Source organism: Argopecten irradians, chromosome 5 (genome assembly GCF_041381155.1).
Source record: "Argopecten irradians isolate NY chromosome 5, Ai_NY, whole genome shotgun sequence".
Lineage (NCBI taxonomy): Eukaryota > Metazoa > Mollusca > Bivalvia > Pectinida > Pectinidae > Argopecten > Argopecten irradians.
In genome coordinates this window covers 10,222,191-10,245,123 of record NC_091138.1, presented here as the reverse complement: position 1 = coordinate 10,245,123, position 22,933 = coordinate 10,222,191, and the positions used below count along the sequence as shown (strand labels likewise).

At 35.4% G+C, this 22,933-nt stretch overlaps 2 protein-coding genes across 3 annotated transcripts in view; one reads left to right on the top strand and one right to left on the bottom strand.

Moving 5' to 3' along the window:
• The first annotated feature begins 10,165 nt into the window (after window positions 1-10,165).
• The window catches only part of LOC138322818 (protein sidekick-like), a 32,051-nt gene continuing 19,283 nt past the window's right edge, over window positions 10,166-22,933 (top strand). The window contains exons 1-12 of the mRNA XM_069266942.1: window positions 10,166-10,739; window positions 14,515-14,781; window positions 15,177-15,467; window positions 15,958-16,069; window positions 16,355-16,590; window positions 18,626-18,776; window positions 19,094-19,221; window positions 20,347-20,463; window positions 20,655-20,822; window positions 21,111-21,404; window positions 21,938-22,090; window positions 22,448-22,639. Coding sequence (XP_069123043.1) covers window positions 10,613-10,739; window positions 14,515-14,781; window positions 15,177-15,467; window positions 15,958-16,069; window positions 16,355-16,590; window positions 18,626-18,776; window positions 19,094-19,221; window positions 20,347-20,463; window positions 20,655-20,822; window positions 21,111-21,404; window positions 21,938-22,090; window positions 22,448-22,639 — 2,236 coding nt within the window. The 5' untranslated portion in view covers window positions 10,166-10,612. The remainder of the gene's footprint in view (window positions 10,740-14,514; window positions 14,782-15,176; window positions 15,468-15,957; window positions 16,070-16,354; window positions 16,591-18,625; window positions 18,777-19,093; window positions 19,222-20,346; window positions 20,464-20,654; window positions 20,823-21,110; window positions 21,405-21,937; window positions 22,091-22,447; window positions 22,640-22,933) is intronic.
• The window catches only part of LOC138322819 (uncharacterized), a 63,513-nt gene continuing 61,698 nt past the window's right edge, over window positions 21,119-22,933 (bottom strand). For both annotated transcript variants that reach the window (XM_069266943.1, XM_069266944.1), the window contains exon 4: window positions 21,119-21,256. The gene's annotated coding sequence lies outside the window, so the exon portion shown is untranslated. The remainder of the gene's footprint in view (window positions 21,257-22,933) is intronic.

Genomic DNA, 22,933 nt, shown 5'->3' with positions numbered 1-22,933 from the left:
TGTTTTAAAGACAGGTAGAAATATACATGGGATAGAGCAGACAAAACAGACGTAGAAAGGAAGTTCCTGTACCTAGATAATAAGACAATGCTTTACTACACCATTGTGAACGAGGAAGTCGAGGAAAGCACGTGATACATATTAAATGAGGTAATCACAGGAATTGCTCAGGCCAATTCAAAGCGCTTCTGGTTCTGTCTAAATGGAAGGCAGAACAACCACTTAGGAAAGCAGATCAGTTACTCTTAAGCGACATAGAGAACAATCCAACAATACTGGATAATTCAAATAGGTATTCACCAAAAAGGACATTACATCAACACCAGAGAAGGGGCCCAGCCCTCGTGCATGCAAGAGTTCACGTTGAGCGAAAATGGAGCCTGTAAACTGCTTCAAACCATCAATATTCACAATGTATCAGGATCAAATGCCATACCAGTTCGATTACTGAATGACCATGCCATGCCATCCACATTTCCCTGATCCTGACATTCCTTTAGCAGAGGTCCCTAAACAGTAATACCACTCCAGATGCGTCTATCGTTCATATTTTGCAAGAAGGGTGAGAAACAGAAAGCATCCAACTATCTGACAGTATCACTATCATCGTTACCCTGTAAGCATCTCGTCCATAGCCAGAGGCTGGACTACTTTGAAAAATAATGTCTTACTGTTTGGCTCTCCACATGGATTCTAATCCAGACAATCGTGTGAGACTCATCTTGTCATTACATCGCCAGCTCTACAGATGAAAAAGGACATAAAGACATTGTCATGTTAGACTTTGCTAAACCTAATATGAGGCATGATACTGGATGGCTACAAGACGTCCTTAGGAACCGAACACAGCAAGTACTTCTCTACGGTCATACGTCAACAACAGCACCACCGTTCTTGGACCTGTGTTGTTTCTAGCTGCATCAAACACTTTCCAGAGATATAGGTTCCAAAGTAAACCTTTCGGAGATGACGGTCTCCTCCTATGGAGGTATCAGTTTGAAGGCAGACGCAGGACCTGCTATATTTATTGCGTTGGGCAAAGGACTGGCAGATGGTTTTCAACGCAGACAAATGCGTGGTGTTGAGCATTATTCAGAAGAGGATACCAGATCAGACCAATTACACTTTCACTGTCATGTTCTAGAGAAAACAGAATCCAGTTAGTACAATTGTAGTTACAGTCTGCAGAGACCTAATTGGAACAGACATGTGAACATGTTTGCTTTCGAGTCAACGCCGATTCCGGGATACAAGGAAATCTTTTGGATAGGAGGTAGAAAACGTTGATTTGGTCATGTGACCTCGAAAACTTTCGGGCACATTTTTTCCGTCATGGCGGTGACACTTATAGGCAGAGTATACCAATGTCCGAGTAAAGGTCATTTTCGATAATACTTGCTCGATAAAGGAACTAAGATAAATTGTTATATTTTGTGTTTTCTATTTGTTATTGATTTTTGGAAAAAAAAGTACCCAGGTAAGTTATGAAATATTTGTGAGTAAGACGTCAGATACGTTGATTTCCAACTGCTAGGCGACAACTCCATTTGATGCCGTAATTTACATGTCATTTCCTTGTGAAGTGTCTAAATTCAATTTTCGTGCATATTTAAATTATATTTGATACAATATGCTTTGATAATTAATTTTAAGTTTTCTGTCATAATATATAACTTTCCACACGTGTACAATAATTGCATATGCCGCCATTTTGCTTCAAATGTGCCCTAAATAAAGTCACGTGGTGATGAAAGTCACATGACTAAACAGACTGAATGTTGTAGGCCTATTAAAGAACGGCATATTGGATTCCTCCGACGCAGCACCAGAACACGTAAGACACTGGCAAAGCCAACAATAGAAGATGGCTCGTTAGTCTGGGACCAGAAATTACACCAATTAATACTATTAGCCGTTATGTTTTGTTGTTGCGATTTTGTTTTAAATCAAAACCTTTTTTAAATGAACGCGTCATCATGGTAGCCTATTGCGCAAAATCCTGTAACAAGTTTATATCCGGTTGAAACGAGGAATACCCTCTGTTTATTTTGCAAGCAGCATAAAATGTAATACACCTACTACCACATACAAAGTGTAATTTTGCTTTATTTTCGGCACTGACAAAAACAGTTGTATTATAAAATAGTATGTGCGCCGATATTCGACCGACCTACTTCCGAGGCCAATCCTTGTTTGGAAGACACATTGTTAGCATTTTAAAAGTTTTTTCAAAGAATGTTGTAAGATACATGGTCAGTGCCTTCAAAAAGCTGTATGTTTGGATCGGGTCATAAAGAATAAAGTGTGTCGTCGACAGCTTTTCTTTTTTGTCTTTCTGAACCCTTGCCAAATCACAGCTTATATGTTATATATTCGTTTTATCCCAGAACCAACCTTAGGGTTGTTGGAATACATCTACCACAGATACTGTAGGTTTATTCGTCACTGACGGAAAACAGTGGTATTTCCGAAATTTCGCACGTGCGAAGGATCGACTGACCTTCCGCCTTTTACATATTGACTCTTGTCAGGAAGAAAAAGTGACCAGTCACAGGCTCTCCACTTTTTACATTCTTAACTCTACCTTACAACCCTCTTCTCTAAGTGTGTAACCGATATAGTGTTCATGCGATAAATATCGTAACAATGTCAATGTCAACTACAATACAAAACAATAGATTTGCAACAGAGTTAACTACAATACATACCTTTACCATACGCTAAGAAAAAGGTGATTCGAGATCGTGAAAATGACGTCGATCCCGTGTATGTGACGTCACATTTTGGCGGGACTGAATGACGTTATCCGGCAGCAGCTATAGGCCAATAGTTTAGGATTTGGTTTTATTAGTGTAATGTCATATTAACAGTCAGGGTCATTTACGGACGTGCCAAGTTTGTTGGTAGAGGAAAGCCGGAGTAACCGGAGAAAAACCATCCAACACCGGCCAGTAGGCCTACCTAGCAACTGTCCAACATGGGATTCGAACTTGCGACCCACAGATGGATGACCTGTGGTAATACGTCCGGACATCCTTCTAGGATAAAATTACATTAGATGGAATAAAATACAACGAACCGCTTCTGAAGAAACATGCCAGAATCGCAGAGGACATTTTATTTGTATGTTTCCCTTGATTCCATTTGGCTTTCAACTTCAGATTACTGTTCATCAATGCATTAATCATATAGCAGGTTTCTAGTTTGTTAATTTTCAAAGTGAAATGACACTCGCTAAGCTCGTGTCTTTTCAATATTTATAAATTAACAAACTTGAGTTTAATAAACATGATAAACAGCAGTCACTTGTTGGGAAACTTCTATTGATTCAATTCCCCCCCTCGTTTCCTAGAGAAGAGTAACATTCCGATACTGAAGTCATACGAAAGTATGACACCTGTATATGACGCCTTGATCTGAACCAGACGATCCGGAAGAGTAGGAACCAGCTTGGTCATCGACGACCCCGCTTGACAAATGTTTATGTTACATCCATTTAGTTTTATAAAGTCTAGCTTTAATCTTTCAATTTCTGATATTCCTAATACTGTCCATGTAGAAGTTTTAATTTGATGGCGCTTAAAGATGCTCCAGACAGAGCCGACAGAGCATAAACGATACTCATCATTTGAACAATGGTTGGTTTTTAATCACGTATATACGTCTAATTAACATAAAAAATAATTTTAATTAATTTATTTTGCTTTTGGTGCTTACGCAATCAGTATTTCATTCCATATTGGACATTTTATTCGGACATATTTTTTAATATTTTTATCTAAAAGTAAAATTAGAAGCTCAAACTTTTCAATGGTGGTAATGGTGTAAAGTAAGTAACTTTTGTAACTGAAGAAAAAATACTAATGCGTCTGTTCCTGTTTTTGATAGAGAAAAATGTATTTCGATCAAACTTTTTCAAATAAAGGGAAATAACTCAAATTATCCTAGACGTCTGTTGGGATCGAGGACCTAGGTCTGAACAATCGCGCTAACTCTTTACTCATATTTTTAATTCTTATTATTATTATTATTATTTCTTTTTAAATTTATTTTTAAAACATAAAAAACGGATTGTTAATCGTACCATTGTTAACATTTCAAGTAATTAATTGAACCTGTTGAACGAGACTTATCCCAGACAGGTATATATTTTCCGGTAAGTGAGTAAGTTAGGCCTCGTGTCATATCCGTGACTGCCAAAAATTATTCTTAAAGATGCTCCACCACTGACAGGGCATAAACGATACCCATCATTTGAATGTTAATTGGTGTTTAATCAGGTATATTTATGTCTACTTAACATACAAAAAAATAATATAAAATAATTTATTTTACTGTTGGTGCATGCGCAATCATTCCTTATAGGACATAGTGCCAGGGATTTTTTTCGGGATGCAATTAATTATTTCTAATATTTTTATCTTGAAGTAAAATAAGAAGCTCAAACTTTTCAACGGTGGTAATGATGTAAAGTAGCTAACTTTTGCAACCGAAGAAAAATACTAAATCGTCCTCTCCTGTTTCTGAGAGAGAGAAAATACCATTTGTCAGCGGTGGAGCATCTTTAATATCTAAATATTTTCTCGCTTTTCTCTTTCAAATGTGTCCTCATTATATCTTTATCATATTTATCTGAGTAATCGTTCGAACTTTTCGGGGATCAGTAGAATAATTGCACCCAATTCTGATCAGGTATCCTTAGTGCATCTATTTAGTAGAACTAGCAGCATCATGACGGGGAAAGTCTACTAAAGGGAAATAACTCGTCTATATCTAGTCGCCCACCGGCTTTGATAATCAAAATGTTCTGTTATGCATAAAATGCACGTTGTGCAATGTATTTTATGCATTCAAAATGTATTTCATGCATTCAAAATGTATTTCATGCATTCCTTTGAAACTAAATTATCTATAGTTATTGAGTCAATCACTCATCACACAAATAGATTATTTATGATGTAACGCAAAACGTTTAAAACTTCATAAAAATAACTTGCATGTAAGCCAAGGAAGATAAAATGGACAACACTTTGTGAGTCGACGTTTACTTATAATGTTAAAAATTCATCGTGAAAAAAAATCTGCTAATACATATTCAATGCAGTACTAAATTTAAAAAAAACAACGGTAGTTTAAAAGGATTTACAATAAAACTTTAATCCGCTGGTCCGGGCTCAGGACAGTATACAAATGTTTATCCTAAGGCAATGTGTTTAGGAGTATTTACAACCCATAAATAGTGTACTGCGACATGTACATACGCTGTGTATGTGTACGATCTTGCTCCTAGACACACTTATACAGGCTGTTCAAGATTTATGGGCTTTTAAAGCGCAGGTTTATCGACTCACTGCAAGTGGTCGATTCGTTCTCGCGATACTAACTCCTAAATTACCGTTTGAGAAACGTGGAATAAAACTGACGGTACACTAAGAATTAAAGAATTTATAATAAATACTCATTCTTTTACATACGTATACTAACGTATATGTACGTGAGAAATTAAGTACGATTCCCCATGCCATTGAAAAAAAAAACTTCATTTACGAAGTTTCTGTTTGAATATAAAGATTATGTCAGAATTATTAAAAAGTCTATATGAAGTTATCATTTTCACTGTCCACATCCAGATAGCCACGTGCACTCATACATAATTATCCGTGCTGTACGCTTTCGATATCTCTCAAGTGGCACAAAATTTTGTTTCATTTTGCGTAGTCGAGGATAGCGAAATCAATGTGGATATAAAACTTTTTTTCCCCAAAATTTACAACTGTTTTCAAATAAAATTTTCGCTTTATATAATTAGTCTATTTACTTGATTTATTTTGCTTAAAAATATGTGAACAAACTCAGGTAAAATGGGCTCAAATAATCGAATCAATCTAAAATATATTATGAAATTACTTACTCTGGTCTAGAACAACAAATTGTTGTTTAATGTTATTTTAACTCAAGGATTAAAATCAATCGAATAGTTGGAATGTTATCGTCCAAATACTTTTATGGCATTTAATTCAAAGTAGGTATTTATACTGATACAATGAACATTTTATTCCGGTATATAAAATGACGTCACATGGAACGTCAATATTTACAAAATCATGTCAAACATTTTACACCTGTGAGCTACACCTGTCGTCCAGTATAATAGGTATAACCCTTACACACACACAATGACCAGTGTCTAACAGGCCTATCTCATTTCTTTGTTTCCTTTGAAGTGCCATGAGCGTCACAAAATCCTTTTATTGTCCTCACGTTTGAGTTATCTCGCCTTCATCTTAGTTCGTCCATTTAAAAATCCAATCGCATATATAGGGGAGTTCAACCTCATATGAACTTTTCAAAACTTCGATATGTCGAGTGATACTATGCTACTTTTATCAAGAGCAAGAATTTTAAAAGCATTTTCAAGTTCTCATCATTTGTATATAAGCCCCTATTAGTCCCCTACCGGTGACTATAGTGTCTCCCGTTTGGGGTCAAATGGTATTTCGTCAGTAATATTCGGAACTATCATCGTAGTTGTCGCCGTCAGCAACAGTATTAGCATTATAACTTAGCAACATTCCGTCTATAATGAATACTCCCCCATTATAATTACTAACAAGTATATCACAGTACTTATTTGATACAAATATCAAATCTGAAAATAATTAGGAGCAGTTACTGTTGTAATACCTGAAATGCATCAAAAGTGTAAAAAGTTTTTAAATTTTATTTTAAGGGACACATATAATGTATATATTCACTTTTATTAACCGACTGCAAGTAACTTTTGCCTTTTATTAACCGACTGTACATAAGTAACTTTTGCCTTTTATTAACCGACTGTAAGTAACTTTTGCCTTTTATTAACCGACTGTAAGTAACTTTTGCCTCTTATTAACCGACTGTAAGTAACTTTTGCCTTTTATTAACCGACTGTAAGTAACTTTTGCCTTTTATTAACCGACTGAAGTAACTTTTGCCTTTTATTAACCGACTGCAAGTAACTTTTGCCTTTTATTAACCGACTGTAAGTAACTTTTGCCTTTTATTAACCGACTATTAAGTAACTTTTGCCTTTATTAACCGACTGTAGTAATACTTTGCCTTTTATTAACCGACTGTAAGTAACTTTTGCCTTTTATAACCGACTGTAAGTAACTTTTGCCTTTTATTAACCGACTGTAAGTAACTTGTTATTTGCCTTTTATTAACCGACTGTAAGTAACTTTTGCCTTTTATTAACCGACTGTAAGTAACTTTTGCCTTTTATTAACCGACTGTAAGTAACTTTTGCCTTTTATTAACCGACTGTAAGTAACTTTTGCCTTTTATTAACCGACTGTAAGTAACTTTTGCCTTTTATTAACCGACTGTAAGTAACTTTTGCCTTTTATTAACCGACTGTAAGTAACTTTTGCCTTTTATTAACCGACTGTAAGTAACTTTTGCCTTTTATTAACCGACTGCAAACTTTTTGCCTTTTATTAACCGACTGCAAGTAACTTTTGCCTTTTATTAACCGACTGTAAGTAACTTTTGCCTTTTATTAACCGACTGTAAGTAACTTTTGCCTTTTATTAACCGACTGTAAGTAACTTTTGCCTTTTATTAACCGACTGTAAGTAACTTTTGCCTTTTATTAACCGACTGTAAGTAACTTTTGCCTTTTATTAACCGACTGTAAGTAACTTTTGCCTTTTATTAACCGACTGTAAGTAACTTTTGCCTTTTATTAACCGACTGTAAGTAACTTTTGCCTTTTATTAACCGACTGTAAGTAACTTTTGCCTTTTATTAACCGACTGTAAGTAACTTTTGCCTTTTATTAACCGACTGTAAGTAACTTTTGCCTTTTATTAACCGACTGTAAGTAACTTTTGCCTTTTATTAACCGACTGTAAGTAACTTTTGCCTTTTATTAACCGACTGTAAGTAACTTTTGCCTTTTATTAACCGACTGTAAGTAACTTTTGCCTTTTATTAACCGACTGTAAGTAACTTTTGCCTTTTATTAACCGACTGTAAGTAACTTTTGCCTTTTATTAACCGACTGTAAGTAACTTTTGCCTTTTATTAACCGACTGTAAGTAACTTTTGCCTTTTATTAACCGACTGTAAGTAACTTTTGCCTTTTATTAACCGACTGTAAGTAACTTTTGCCTTTTATTAACCGACTGTAAGTAACTTTTGCCTTTTATTAACCGACTGTAGTAACTTTTGCCTTTTATTAACCGACTGTAAGTAACTTTTGCCTTTTATTAACGACTGTAAGTAACTTTTGCCTTTTATTAACCGACTGTAAGTAACTTTTGCCTTTTATTAACCGACTGTAAGTAACTTTTGCCTTTTATTAACCGACTGTAAGTAACTTTTGCCTTTTATTAACCGACTGTAAGTAACTTTTGCCTTTTATTAACCGACTGTAAGTAACTTTTGCCTTTTATTAACCGACTGTAAGTAACTTTTGCCTTTTATTAACCGACTGTAAGTAACTTTTGCCTTTTATTAACCGACTGTAAGTAACTTTTGCCTTTTATTAACCGACTGTAAGTAACTTTTGCCTTTTATTAACCGACTGTAAGTAACTTTTGCCTTTTATTAACCGACTGTAAGTAACTTTTGCCTTTTATTAACCGACTGTAAGTAACTTTTGCCTTTTATTAACCGACTGTAAGTAACTTTTGCCTTTTATTAACCGACTGTAAGTAACTTTTGCCTTTTATTAACCGACTGTAAGTAACTTTTGCCTTTTATTAACCGACTGTAAGTAACTTTTGCCTTTTATTAACCGACTGTAAGTAACTTTTGCCTTTTATTAACCGACTGTAAGTAACTTTTGCCTTTTATTAACCGACTGTAAGTAACTTTTGCTTTTATTAACCGACTGTAAGTAACTTTTGCCTTTTATTAACCGACTGTAAGTAACTTTTTACTTTTTTGCCTTTATTAACCGTGTAATTTTTTTAACCGACTGTAAGTAACTTTTGCCTTTTATTAACCGACTGTAAGTAACTTTTGCCTTTTATTAACCGACTTAAGTAACTTGCTTTTAAGTGTAAGTATTTTGCCTTTTATTAACCGACTGTAAGTAACTTTTTGCCTTTTATTAACCGACTGTAAGTAATTTGCTTTTATTAACCGACTGTAAGTAACTTTTGCGCCTTTTATTAACCGACTGTAAGTAACTTTTGCCTTTTATTAACCGACTGTAAGTAACTTTTGCCTTTTATTAACCGACTGCAAGTAACTTTTGCCTTTTATTAACCGACTGTAAGTAACTTTTGCCTTTAACAAACTACTAATGAATACATGTATGTGTACGTGCAATACACATTCTGTTAGCTGCAAGAGGATTGACTAATTTACAGTATAAAGATACAAAAATTATGTGACATTGTCACACACCTCGTATCTTTATAATGTTGACCAACTTACAGGTACATGTAAAATACAAAATTTGTATGACATCTTAACTTTAATCTTAGTGTTATTTTATAAATATGTAAAATTAATGTGTGCATACACACCTCAACATGTATACGTGTACAATTAATGTATGTAGAGCTATTTTTTTATCTGTAGACATACCGGGTATGCATGCATGGATTAACGTACACCTGAAGGCGCATACATGCAAATGCATGACACCGTTCGCCAGATGTGAGTTATATTAGTCTCCAGACATACAATATGTTGTAGACTAACTGTTACACGTCACGGTCTGATGATCACGACATTTTCTTGTTTAAAAAACTGTGTTAATTTGTTACATTAATTGATAGAAGTAAGGAAACAAACGTACGTCTGTCCGAATTACACGTTTATTTATAAATAATAATGTTATCGTAATTTTTATGTATATTTCACGTCGGTATTTTAGGCTATCTAGAGTGCTAAAGGCATAATGACGGATTATGTCATAGGCCTAATCATAATCCGTCTGTTACGTGACCTGTTGATCTCTCCACTAGTCTTACCCAGTTATACATTTCCATCGGGATGACTTATTTATTTTACAATCGTATCGTACAACACTCCCTCATGAGTGGTCTTTATTTCATTTTCCCACACAAGACACACAAACGCTGTGTGAGATTGTAATTTACCTGTGTGAAATACCTGTGTCAATGGGTACCCACACATTGATGTGTCATCGACTTTCTACTTTCAGCCAATCAGAACATTTGTTTTCGTCACGTGAACGGAATTAGTCCGACAGCTTTGTACCTGTATGCGACAGGTTGATGTGAAGAAAATACTATGTTGTGACTGTATTCGTGAACAAAAAACAACTTTTTCGTATTCTCGGTTATTCAGGAAGGATTTACAGAAGACATCTGTGTCATAAAAATGGATTACTTCATCCAGGTGTAAAACTAATTTCATTTTGGGACAGTCCGTCTGCATCCAATATGGCGTTTGGTCACTTCCGATTTTAGAATCCACTACAACGGAATCACTTTGAAGATAAACCACACATTTCGGATAACTTTATAGAAGTGCCATTTTATTGGTGCATATTATTTCACACTTTAAGTTAGCCTAGATCTAACATTAAGACATGTCGGATACAAAATTCCACAGGTGAATCCAACTCATTGATGTCGCGTTATTCAAAATGGGATCGAGAGCGGCGAGAAGAAATTTTATCAACAAGGGCTGGAACAGTCCTGTTTCAGTGCTACATATGCTTATATTTATGTTAGGAGTGATACAAGAACATCTGTATTGTGTTAATTGTCAAGGTAAGATAATACAAAAAAGTTGCAAAGGCACGAATTTCGCGTTATCTTCTACATTGCAATGGAATGTGATACCGGCATGGTTAGGTTTACTGTAGGTTAACTGTTACGGCTTTAATGACCCTTATGTGGAATGTTACTCTGAATCTAATATTAAGCAGTAATTAGATTCGATATTATAAGTACTTTTCGTGTACATATACGCCTACCTTTAGTTTATACCTTACTCTTCATCGGTCAGTCAAGGACATTTCACAGACCATCATATCCTACTTTTTAACCTGAAGAAGAAAAAAATATTGAACATCAATAAGAGCCCCCTCCCTTCCCCACCATGAATCAAACTTACCCGTCTAACACATCCAATCATACATGTAGGCTAACTAGTGTTCATGCAGAGCCTACAGAGCTTAATAGCCCGAGATACTCTGGCCCTGGCACCAGACTTAGATATTATGACAGATAATGTTAGATGTCTGGTTTAGGGCCAGAGCGCAGTGCTATATCAAAACGTGGAATAATTTATTTACTCATAGCCATCCATTTCATCACGCATGCATGTTCTATTGTGTCAACACAGTAGTTTCTTTTTACGCAACTTTAAATTTCCTGCGTCGTCGCCACCATTTTCTCGTAGTATGCAAATCACCTTTAATCTCAACGGATTGCTATATTTGGGTAGATATAATATTCATTTGTTGAAAAGGCAAAGGTTAGTGGTGCTTCTCAGTGGTCAGTCTGACTCAGAGATGACCTGACCCGAAACCAAATGGTGTCGGCTAATTCACAGTTTTGATATAGCAATGCGCTCTGGCCCTAAACCAGACATCTTTCTGTCATGATGTCTAAGTCTGGTGTCATCTCGGGCTAACAGAGCTAGTGCAGTGTTTTTTTTAGGCCGAATCTACCGCCGAACTTCGGCTGTTTCCCCTAGCTCAAAAGTAGCATATTTTCCCAAAATAAAATCGTATTTTCCCAAAATAAAATCGTATTTTCCCAATTGAGTTGTCTGTCGTTTATTGATAGCAGTTGTCTTGTCCCAGTGTTTTTTGTCTCAAAAGATGCCGTAATAAATTCAGAAAACATCGTAGAACTTCCGTGTTTACTGTTATCTGACTGCAAAGCGCGCTGATGATTGATCGTTATCGCCAATGCGTTTTACTTCCGGTATTTCGTTCAGGGTCACTCTTGAGTTTGAATCGCATTATCTGTAAACGTATTTGTCAAGCGTCTATAGGATTGTGAACGCAGGTACGAGTCAAGGGTGAAAATGTCGCATAATTCAAAATATTACAACAAACGGCTCAACAAAAAAGATGCCAGGGGTCTGACAAGGATAAATGACCTTTGGAATTTGAAAAATTCGACACAACAAACTGAATTACTAGTAGAAGAATCTCCATCTCCTGTTCAACAGGCTGACCAGTCCAGTGTTGGGAATGAGCTCAATAACAGGTTAGTAGAGTAGTCCATATCTGATACCTTTTGTTTTCAATTTTCCTGTTGGTAATCTACTGCCAATTGCACTAATAGACTAGTAATTTATTCAGTTATTTTATTTAAAAATAATCCTTAAGTTAAGTGTTCTAAATAAATTACTAACTTAAAAAATGAATCTTTGTGTTTACCTACTAGTTTATTTCAGATTGAGATAAACTTTAGCTAGATAACTATGATATCAAACTATTAGTTAGGAAAAATAGATCACTTGGCAGTTGAGTAGTGATAAATTCAATCATTATAATTCTCTGATTTTCTTAATAGTTATTAACACACTGACAGATTGTGCTGATGTCCATTTTTATTTTTGTCTTTGCAGGAAGAATGAGAAGTTGAAACTTCAAGACATACAACACCGCTTCATGACGGACCAAGTTTTACAACAATGTTTCCCCTCTGTCAAGCAACTATATGAGCTAGCAATGCTCATCCCACCATCCACTGCTGTTGTGGAAAGAGGTTTCTCTCTGATGAACAATATTCTGACACCAAAGAGAAACCGACTTTCACAACGGCAGCTGGAGGGTGTGATGAGGATCTGCCACACTGAAGTAAAACTTCAATCTACAGATCTGGAGAAGTTGGTTGATGACTTCAAAGGACTGAAAAAAAGAAAACGGGACATGTGAATTCTATACAAATTTACTGTCTAAAAGACGATTGAATATGTATTGTTGATAAATAACACCGATTTGATGTAAACAATAGTCTCAAACCTGAGATTTAGAGACATTTCAGACTGTGATTTTTCACAAATCTTTACGAAAACAAAATTGTCTGTAATTTTCATTTCGCAGCCATACAGTACTGTATTGTACCTTTGTAAAGTCAAAGCAAAGGCTGGTACATCATAATAAAACTGAATTGTTGATTTTGTGTGTTTTTTCTGTGATTTTGTAATGTTTCATATTTTCCCAATTTCCCCCATATGCCGATCATATTTTCCCAATCAAAAAGGCACAGGCTGTTGTTGAAAAAGAGTTAAAAAAAACACAAGCTCAAGGGCTGACCCCTAGGTTCAAACTTGTCGCAGTGAATTTTTTTTCCTCTACTACTGTAGTTTAATATAACATGTTCTTGAGCCTAAAATACTTTTTATGGAGGGTCCATTTCTCTTTTCTCACTGAGGATACATCGCTGGTAAACTAATTAATATTTGACTAACTCATGTACTGGGTATAATTATAGTTTCTATATAACAATTCAACATTTTGTTCTCCAGCAAACGTCTTAAAATTTCAGCTCAGACAGAAAGAAAAAGTGGCGCGCCACTTTATTTTTCATAACCTTCCAAAAAATACAACTTTTATTTAAAGACACTGACCTTGTGTATTCTCTATTTCATATTTGCATATTACAGACTTATCTGCCCTTGCGGGTAGGTATTGATTGTGATGTCATGTGTTTGTGAGCGTAACATCATGCTTTTCAGAGAAAACGATGTGAGTTGCGCTCACAAAATAATGACATAGCAATTGATACCTACCCACGTACAAGGGAGCTGATTCTATAATATTTACATTTTCACTGCAGTCTCACTATGTTTATCTTACCAAGCACAGTTTGCATTTATGTAGTCTATGAACTACAGTTGCTTATTTTTACTTCATGATCATTGTGACGTCACAATTATCGTGCCCGTGATGACGGAAAATGGCTGTTAAAATGACGGTTCCATCCTTGTAATTGATGATAATGATTTATTCTGATCATAGATGCAAAATCCCTTGGGATTTCATCATAAAATTGTAACCAAATGTAAATATAAACATATAAACCCATATGAATGCCAACTGAAAGATGTTCAATTCTTAAATAATATGCAAAGACGGAATATATGTTTACAAGCTGAAAGGGGTGGTGGTGTGGCAATACAGAGGGTTTGAGATACCAAAACGACATGGGTAAACTGGGTAAAGTACAGTTTACCGTCCAGTGATTATGACGTTATCATTTGATGCGAGTTTCATGATGTCAGTATCATCGGAAGGTGGGACTAATTAATGTTAAATTGTACTTTACCCACCTGGGCCACCTCTCGTCTTTTGGTATCTCAAAATTTAAACCCCCTTATTACCCATCCCATATCTTTCCCATTCTATCGTGTCCCTCTCAATTTGATATGGAGGTAGCTGCTTATATGATAGCTGTCCACATTTATTTGCATTTTTCATCAACACTTACAAAAAGTCCTACATTTATATGTGTCAAAATAAATTTAAAGGATTAACTTTCAGTCTGCGAATTCATGTTTTTGGTTTTTTTCTCATACTTACAGATCAATATCCACCAAAATATTTTACCAACCCACCCCAGTGTGGTAGTATTGTTGGTACAGGAGGGTTCAAGCTCATCACATGTAGAGCGAGCAGTGTCCCAAGTCCCAAGTACCAATGGAGGAAAAACGGGACAGACATTCCTGGTAAAAACGTGTCTCAGCTCCGAATCCAGAGCATACAGCGACAAGACGCCGGGTTTTATCAGTGTGTGGCATACAACGATCTAGGCACCTTACTATCAGAAAGCTGTCAAGTTGTTGTTGCTTGTAAGAACATTTTCGTTTATTCCAATTCGCAAATACCTTCTAGTACCTGATGGAATTGTATTATGGGTGACTGCACTGAGGGACAATGAAATAGCAGTATATACTTGTACTAAACATGAAAATGATATAGATTATTGGACTATATTTATAATTTTACTTTTAGAAACTGTAGAGCACAATCGGTTAGTTCCACCATCCGTTGATTATCACTATCACTACAGATCACACAAAAAAAATTGCTTTGACAATGAAAATATTTTTCTCAATGAAAGTCTCAAAAATGATACATAATTTTAAATAATGGCTCATAGCCTTATAGAACAATATTTTTTCAGTAAATGAACTCAAATGTTAGCATTAATACACATATACACAGTCTGATATTTCTGTTACAGATATGGATGTCTTTTCATCAACAACAGACCAGGATATTCCTGTTGAGGCTGGAGATGCTGTGGTCTTACAGCTACCAGACATTGCCTCTGTGCCTACTCCCACCATGTATTGGTACCTCAATCAAAACTTTATGGATGTAAATGGTCCTAACCATTATGTCTCCCTAGATAACAATCTGGCTCTGTTGGATATTGGTAGTTTGTCCAATGACAATGTGTATCATGCTGAAGCTTTGAATGGACAGTCTGGTGATAGTGCTCAAAGTGGAAGATTTACGCTAAAAGTACAAGGTAATTATCAATGTTTTATAGGGTCTGGCTAATGTTGAAATTACCTGTTTGTTGGATGAACTGTGTGATGAAAAGCTAGAGAGTATTGAGGTTAAATTGTTTAGGTTTTGCATTTATGCCATCCCCATATCCTTTTTAAGCACAGAAAATGAAAAGTATCCATTTTCTCTGAAAGTGTATTTTAATTTTACAGAGGAACCCCGCTTTATCTAAAAAGGACCCCATTTCTGCAACACCAAGTGCAAGCACTGTTATTACCTATCAACACAATATATATAGCACAATATTTTCCAGATCTTGGGAGTCTGCACAGTAGCAGAGACCAATTAATTTCTTAGCTTTCTATAAAAAGAATTATCTGCATACATCTACATAGGTGCCAAGGTGTACATTTGCTTTCCACACTTTTCATTTCAAAGATATAGCTCATTAACCAACTTTCTTATTTTGGGAAAAAGATTGAACATATTATTAAATATAAAAATTGCAGCAAGCAATGCAGTGGCAAAAGCCCCTACAATAGTAATGCCGCCGAAGGATCTGGCCGTCGTAGCAGACTTTTTAACCACAGTGGCATCCTTCGAATGTGTTGTGAATGCGAGGTAATTTTAAAATTTACTTCATTACTAATTAATATAGATAAATCAAGACACTTTCTGGCACCATGGATCTTAGTATTTCAATTTCCATTTTTGAGGACTAATTGCAATTGTACAATTGTCAATGTAAAGAGAGTTTGAAACACTTTATAGAATAATGATACCTAAATGTGGAGTGTATGTACATAAATAATTATACTTTAAAACAAAAATTTTACATTGAACATATTGACATTTTTTGGTGGAAAATGTCCTTGACATTAATTAATTTGTGGATCTATTTTTCAGACCTATCAGTGCCTTGGTAACAAAATGGTACAGAGTTGATGGAGCTACACGAACAGAGATTATTGCAGACAATAATAAATATTTCTTTGATGATGGGAGGTACCGCAGGAGGCTTCAGATACGAAGTCCAACATCTGTAGATGAAGGAATCTATGAGTGTGAGGCAGAATTGCAGAACTCTCCTGATGGAAACATTTATCCAAAGCAAAGTGCTCAAGCTAATTTAACAGTATATGGTAAGAGTTTTCAGCAATTTTCAATGAGAGAGAGGTTTTCTGACCATATATAAGACACTTTACTAAATGGAGTAATTGCTATATGTAAGTCACTTTTAAGGTCACCTGAGACGAAGTCTCAAGTGACCTATTCTAATCGCCTTTTGTCCGTCGTCGTGCGTCGTCCGTCCCGTCGTATGTCCGTAAACAATTTACATTTTCGACTTCTTCTCCAAAACTGCTGAAGCAATTTCAATGAAATTTTGCACAAACCTTTTAAGGCATAAGGCCAATCAAAATTGTGAATTATATGGTCCCCACCCCCCAGGGGGCTGTGGGAGGGGCCAAAAGGGGTAGAATTGAGTAAAATTTCAAGAATCTTCTTCTCTACTCACAGATGTGGTAGAATCAAATACTCTTCACAGATAGAAATGTCTTAAGGTCCTCTACAAAAATTGTGAATTATATGACCCTGGGGTCTCTAGTTTCCTCCTGGGGAGGGGGTTAAGTTCACTATACTTTACCTGGGGAGGGGGTTAAGTTCACTATACTTTATATTGAGAAAACACATTTTTGCGCATTATTTGGTCATTTGTAATAGGAAATGAGTCAAATGTTGTCAGAATTATCAGTATGAGATGGCCATTTAATCCTATTAACAAATTTTCTATAACTGACCCCCAGGGGCCTTAGAGGCGGGGTCAAAAGGGGTCAAATAGGCTAAAACTTCACAAATCTTCTTCTGAAATTCTGGATATGGTAGAATCAAATACTTTTCATAAATAGAAAGGTCTTAAGGTCCTTTACAAAAATTGTGAATTATATGACCCTGGGGTCTCACGTTTCCCCCTGGGGAGGGGGTCAAGTCTACTATAGTTTATATAGGGAAAACACATTTATGAGCATTTTTTGCTCAATTTTATTTTGGAAACGAGTCAAACTTGGTTAGAATTATTAGCCTGAGATAGCATTTTAATATCATATCCACATTGGTTCTGGCCGACCCCCTGGGGGCAGAGGGGCGTGCTAAAAAAGGGTAAAATAGGCTAAAACTTCAAAAATCTTCTTCTGAAATTCTGGAAATGGTAGAAACAAATACTTTTCATAAATAGAAAGGTCTTAAAGTCCTTTACAAAAATTGTAAATTATATGACCCTGGGGTCTCCTGTTTCCCCTTGGGGAGGGGGTCAAGTTTACTATAGTTTATATAGGAAAAACACATTAATGAACATTTTTTCTCAATTTTCATAGGAAATGAGTCAAACTTGGTTAGAATTATTAGCCTGAGATAGCATTTTAATATCATATCCACATTGGTCCCGGCCGACCCCCTGGGGGCAGGGGGGGGGGGGGGGGGGGGCTAAAAAAGGGTCAAATAGGCTAAAACTTCAAAAATCTTCTAAAATTCTGGATATAGTAGAATCAAATAATTATAGATGGAAAGGTCTTCAGGTGTTTTATAAAAACTGTGAATTATATGATCTTGGGGTCTCACGTTACCCCCTGGTGAGGGGTCAAGTTTACTTTAGTTTATATAGGAAAAACATATTTGTGAACATTATTTGCCCAATTTTCGTAGGAAATTAGTCAAATTTGATTAGAATTATTAACCGAAGATATAGCATTTTAACATCCATATCTGTCCTCGATGACCCCCTGGGGGACCAGAGGGGCAGAACCAAACAGGGTCAAATTGATTAAAATTTCAAAAATACCTCTAAGTTCACAGGTTTGATGGAAGCAAATACTCTTCATAGTCTAAAAAGTCAAATTTATAAATCACTGACCAACTTCAAGGCCCAGCATATAGTGTTTATATGTCTTTAATTTGTTTCATTATTTGTTTCATTATATATTCTAACTCAGGTGACCGTTAAGGCCCATGGGCCTCTTGTTGTCATAAATATTCAACTGCCTAAGTGGTTTTTTCGGCTCCTTGATTGGGCAATTTTGATTGGTCGTTTTCGATAGGACTGACATCAATGTAACCTTGTTTTAATGACTTGATATTGTTTACGTAGAATTATGAATGTTTTTGGTTGTATGACATCCACAGAAAAGCCGTTCATTGATGCCCAGATTTCGAGTGACTATAGTAAAGACTATGCTGAGACTGTGAGGGTGCCATGTACAGCCACTGGGGATCCCACACCCACAATACACTGGTACTTCAATGGAGTAGAAGTTACCTCCCTTGGTAGCAACAAGTAAGTTGAGGATTTCTGTCACTAAACTTAGGTTATAGATAGAAATGTTAGCATTAATGTATTGTGGAATTGCTATCAAGTTTAAAATGTATTTTAAATTTGTATCACACTCAAGCATGTTATGTTCTTTTAGTCAGTTATGATTGATGTAATTGCCTTTCTTGATAAAATCCTGCGCTGCAGACATGCAAGTTAACAGTTTGGATTCATTGGGTTTATCAGCCAATTCTAACCCTAGTTAGAAAACAAATAAATTTAACCTGTTCATCATTCACCAGTAATGGAATATCAATGACAAATAATTTGTGTTATACCAGACATACAGTACAATCAGATGGAACTATTGTCATCACGGCTTTAGATCTAGAGGATTCTGGGATATATCAATGCTTTGCTAAAAATGCAGCAGGAGAAATGGTGAAATCTACCTGGATCAAAGTCAACAGTAAGTGTTTTATCATAATGTACATTTGTTTTAATGTCATAATTAAGCAATTTTGAGTTTTAAGAGTCTTATGTAATCTTAGAATAACCATGGTCTTATAAAATATTGTACCCCATCTTATTTTTGTGAAATGTAATTTTGTGTGAGAGAACTCAAATGCAAATTCAAATGTTGAGAATAAACAAGACATACATATATTAAATGCATGGTTGTTGGTCAAATAAAGAGCCCTTCCCTGACCACAAATTTATGTGTAACTGTAAGTGAATATGTTGAATTAAGATACGATATATTGTATACGCGAAAACAAATAGTTTACAGTAATCATGTAAACATAAACAAAAACAGTAAGGCCAAAAAAAATTAATTCTTAGTTTCTCAGGCCCCGCCGCATCAACATTTACCCCCTGCACCAACGTTTTTATGCGCCATAACTTAAAAATTAAAATCGGGACCGCCGCATCGAATGCACCCCAAATTTCCATTCGAACTCGCCCGAAATATCCATTCGAAAATGCACCCAGAAATTGGCTCCAATTTTAGTATGCACCTTTCATTTCCGGTAAAAAATGGCTGCCGATGTCAGCATTTGCTCAAAACGGAATGTTTCCTCCCAGGATTATGTATTTTCAACTGGTTTTCTTTGGATATAGTGACGATTGAGATATTTAAAAGCTGTTCTTAAAGACTGAGTAAGAATTTACATTTTCTACACGTGTTTTCATTGATTTTCATGTCCTTCAAGTGAGAAAAAAAATAAATGTTATCTGCCGCATTTGTTTTCAGAGAAATAAAAAAAATATTCCCGCCGCCCGCACTGACTTTTTAAAAAAATGGCCTGAGAAACTAACAATTAATTTTGTTTGGCCTAAACATATCTAGGACTGTTTATAAGATCAATACTTTACGAAGGAAATTGATATGACATTATTGTTTGTCGGGAATGGATTAGAGGAAAGAGCAATATTATGAGGGTTTAAAACTTGACTAACTCAGCTAACTGACTATTTATGTCTAACTGTATCCTCATTAGTGACATCTATCGTTAATGTGCCAACATTGAAATTTCATCATTACAACATTCTAGACACCAGAATCAATGTAATATGATGACTGTATTTGCAGGCTTGCCACCCGAGTTAGTTTTGCCTCCGGTGAATCTGACAGTTGTAGAAGGATCAGATGCTAGATTTTCCTGCCAGGCAACAGGTGCACCAAAGCCATCTATCTATTGGGTCAAAAGTGAGTAGGCATCAAAGCTGATATATATGAATTTATTGAAATTGTAAGTGATGGACAATTTGTTAACTTTTAACTTTGTTGTCATGAATTAACCTTGCTTATTGGACTTAAACAGACATGTTTTTAATTTCTGGTTTGAGGTGAAATTTTAATAATAAAAGCAAATAACACAATTACTGTTTTCTGTTTAGTTGTTGATGGAGTTCCACAGTCTATAGTGATAGGCGGACGTTTCCAGATCATGGACGGATCAGACCTGTTAATCACCACAACACAAGCCTCAGATTCTGGTCTGTACCGATGTAACGCCACCAATAGTCGAGGCAGTCTGGAGGCTGAGGCTCATCTGGCTGTTCTAGGTATGTATACTCTCATAGACCTTCAATGAGAATATTTAAACTTCTCATTTCATATTTTCAAAATTTGTACTTTTAATAATAAAAAGAAAATTGGAATTAAAAGTGGGAAATGAAAAGCATCAATTCTTTCATATAGATTAAAGCTTTGAATAATAAAGTATATTTTGCTATTAAAAATTGGCTTATTCTTTGGTTTTATTAATAGTTCTATCTGGTTATTTCAATGTCAGTAGTGTCATGCAAAATAAAAAAAAATAATGCTGAATTTTACCATTTTGTCATGGACAGTGAGAACACAGATCACTGCTCCACCACAGAATGTGTCCAAGGGAAAGGGAGAGAATGCCGTCATGCCCTGCAGTGTCTCGCACGATCCACATATACAGGTCCAGCTGAGCTGGTACAAGTTTGACCGCATCACCAACGAGAAGAAGCTGTTGAGTAACAGTAGTCGGATCAGTATCAGTGGAGCTGGCACTCTCCAGATCATGGGCGTGTATAACATCGACATAGGCTACTACCAGTGTGAGGTCATCTCCCTGGGAGGCAATGACAGTCGCCGGGCTTATCTCTCTGTCTTAGGTAAGCTTATTTTGGGAAGACTATTACACTAAACAATTTATTATGACAGCACTGCTTATTACTACTAATAGACAGATTTTGTCATTTTTCAAAAACAGCTGAATCCCACTGACTACAAGTACAACTTTAAACTGATAAGACTTTTACAGTGAATAAAAATCAGCATAAAGGAATAAAATCTGCTGCTGCAATTAAAAAGTGAATGCAATATTTTTACATTTATTACAGACTAAGAATAGCCAACTTCGGATGTAGAAAGTAATTTAAAAGGTCTTAATTACGAATTTTGTCATATTAAGCTGTACAATACAAAAATATTAAATAAGTATCTGTCAATTAAATCACTAAAACAATGGTTTTAGTAGAAGTATGGAGGTTTAATAGTTACAAGTAAGGAATTATTAAATAACACATTACAATGCATATCATCTCATAGAAATATAATATTGCCATCAGATATTTATATCACACCAGCAATACAATGACTCAGAAGTCCATTTATACTGACATTCTGATGCAATTTTATGTTCTAGAAATCCCTCACCAACCAGTGCTACAGACTGTTGAGGTGCTACAATCAGATTTGAGGGCTGTTAATCTGACATGGCAGCCAGGATTTAATGGCTATGCACCAATCATTAGATTTATAATACAGTACAGACAAGTTCGCTATGTGCCAGGAGAAGGTATATAATATATTGCCATCTAATTCATGTTTAAAGTGTGATCCAACAAAATTTGGCTAATTATACAAAAAGTAACACATGGAATAACTGATTGCTTCAAATCATTTTAAGAATTCATATTTCTTTTTTTGTAGATATTTGTATTATATTGTACAATTTAATAAGTCCAGGAGAACTATTGTTTTGTCTATTGAGTCATATGTTTTAGAATTAAATATCAGACTTATTCTCATCTGTCTTATTAGGACATTACTGTTCATAAATATTAATAAATGACAAACAAGATGATGCATATCAAAAATTATCAAAATCTCGAACAACTTGTGACTTCATGTACTAAAATGATTTTTTCTTCAGGTATAAAGGACGGTCCTGAAGAGGGTTGGATCACGTACCCAGAGTCAGCTCCATCTGACAACAACTGGTATGTTGTGTCTGGCCTGCGACCTGCACGTAGCTACCAGTTCCGTGTCAGTGCTGTGAACAGTATGGGGGAGGGTGCAAAGAGCCAGGCCAAACCAGTACCACCGATAAGTATGCCAGAACAAGGTATGTATATTTTCTACTTCTTTGTAATCTTTTACTATTCGTGTAATACTTACCGAAATATTGCATTTTGGCAGTAACATTTTAAATAACAAAAATATGCTTTTTGCAATATAATGTGTTTAAACACAAAGTTGTCAAAAGGTTTTGAATTTGCTTGTCCAGGAATAGACATTTCAAAATATGAGATGAAAATTATATATTAAAACAAATTCAATAAAACACTTCAGAATCTCCTAACTTTAAGAAACCTACCAGTATTTGTTTTTAGAAGTTTACATGATTTGATTAAGAAAT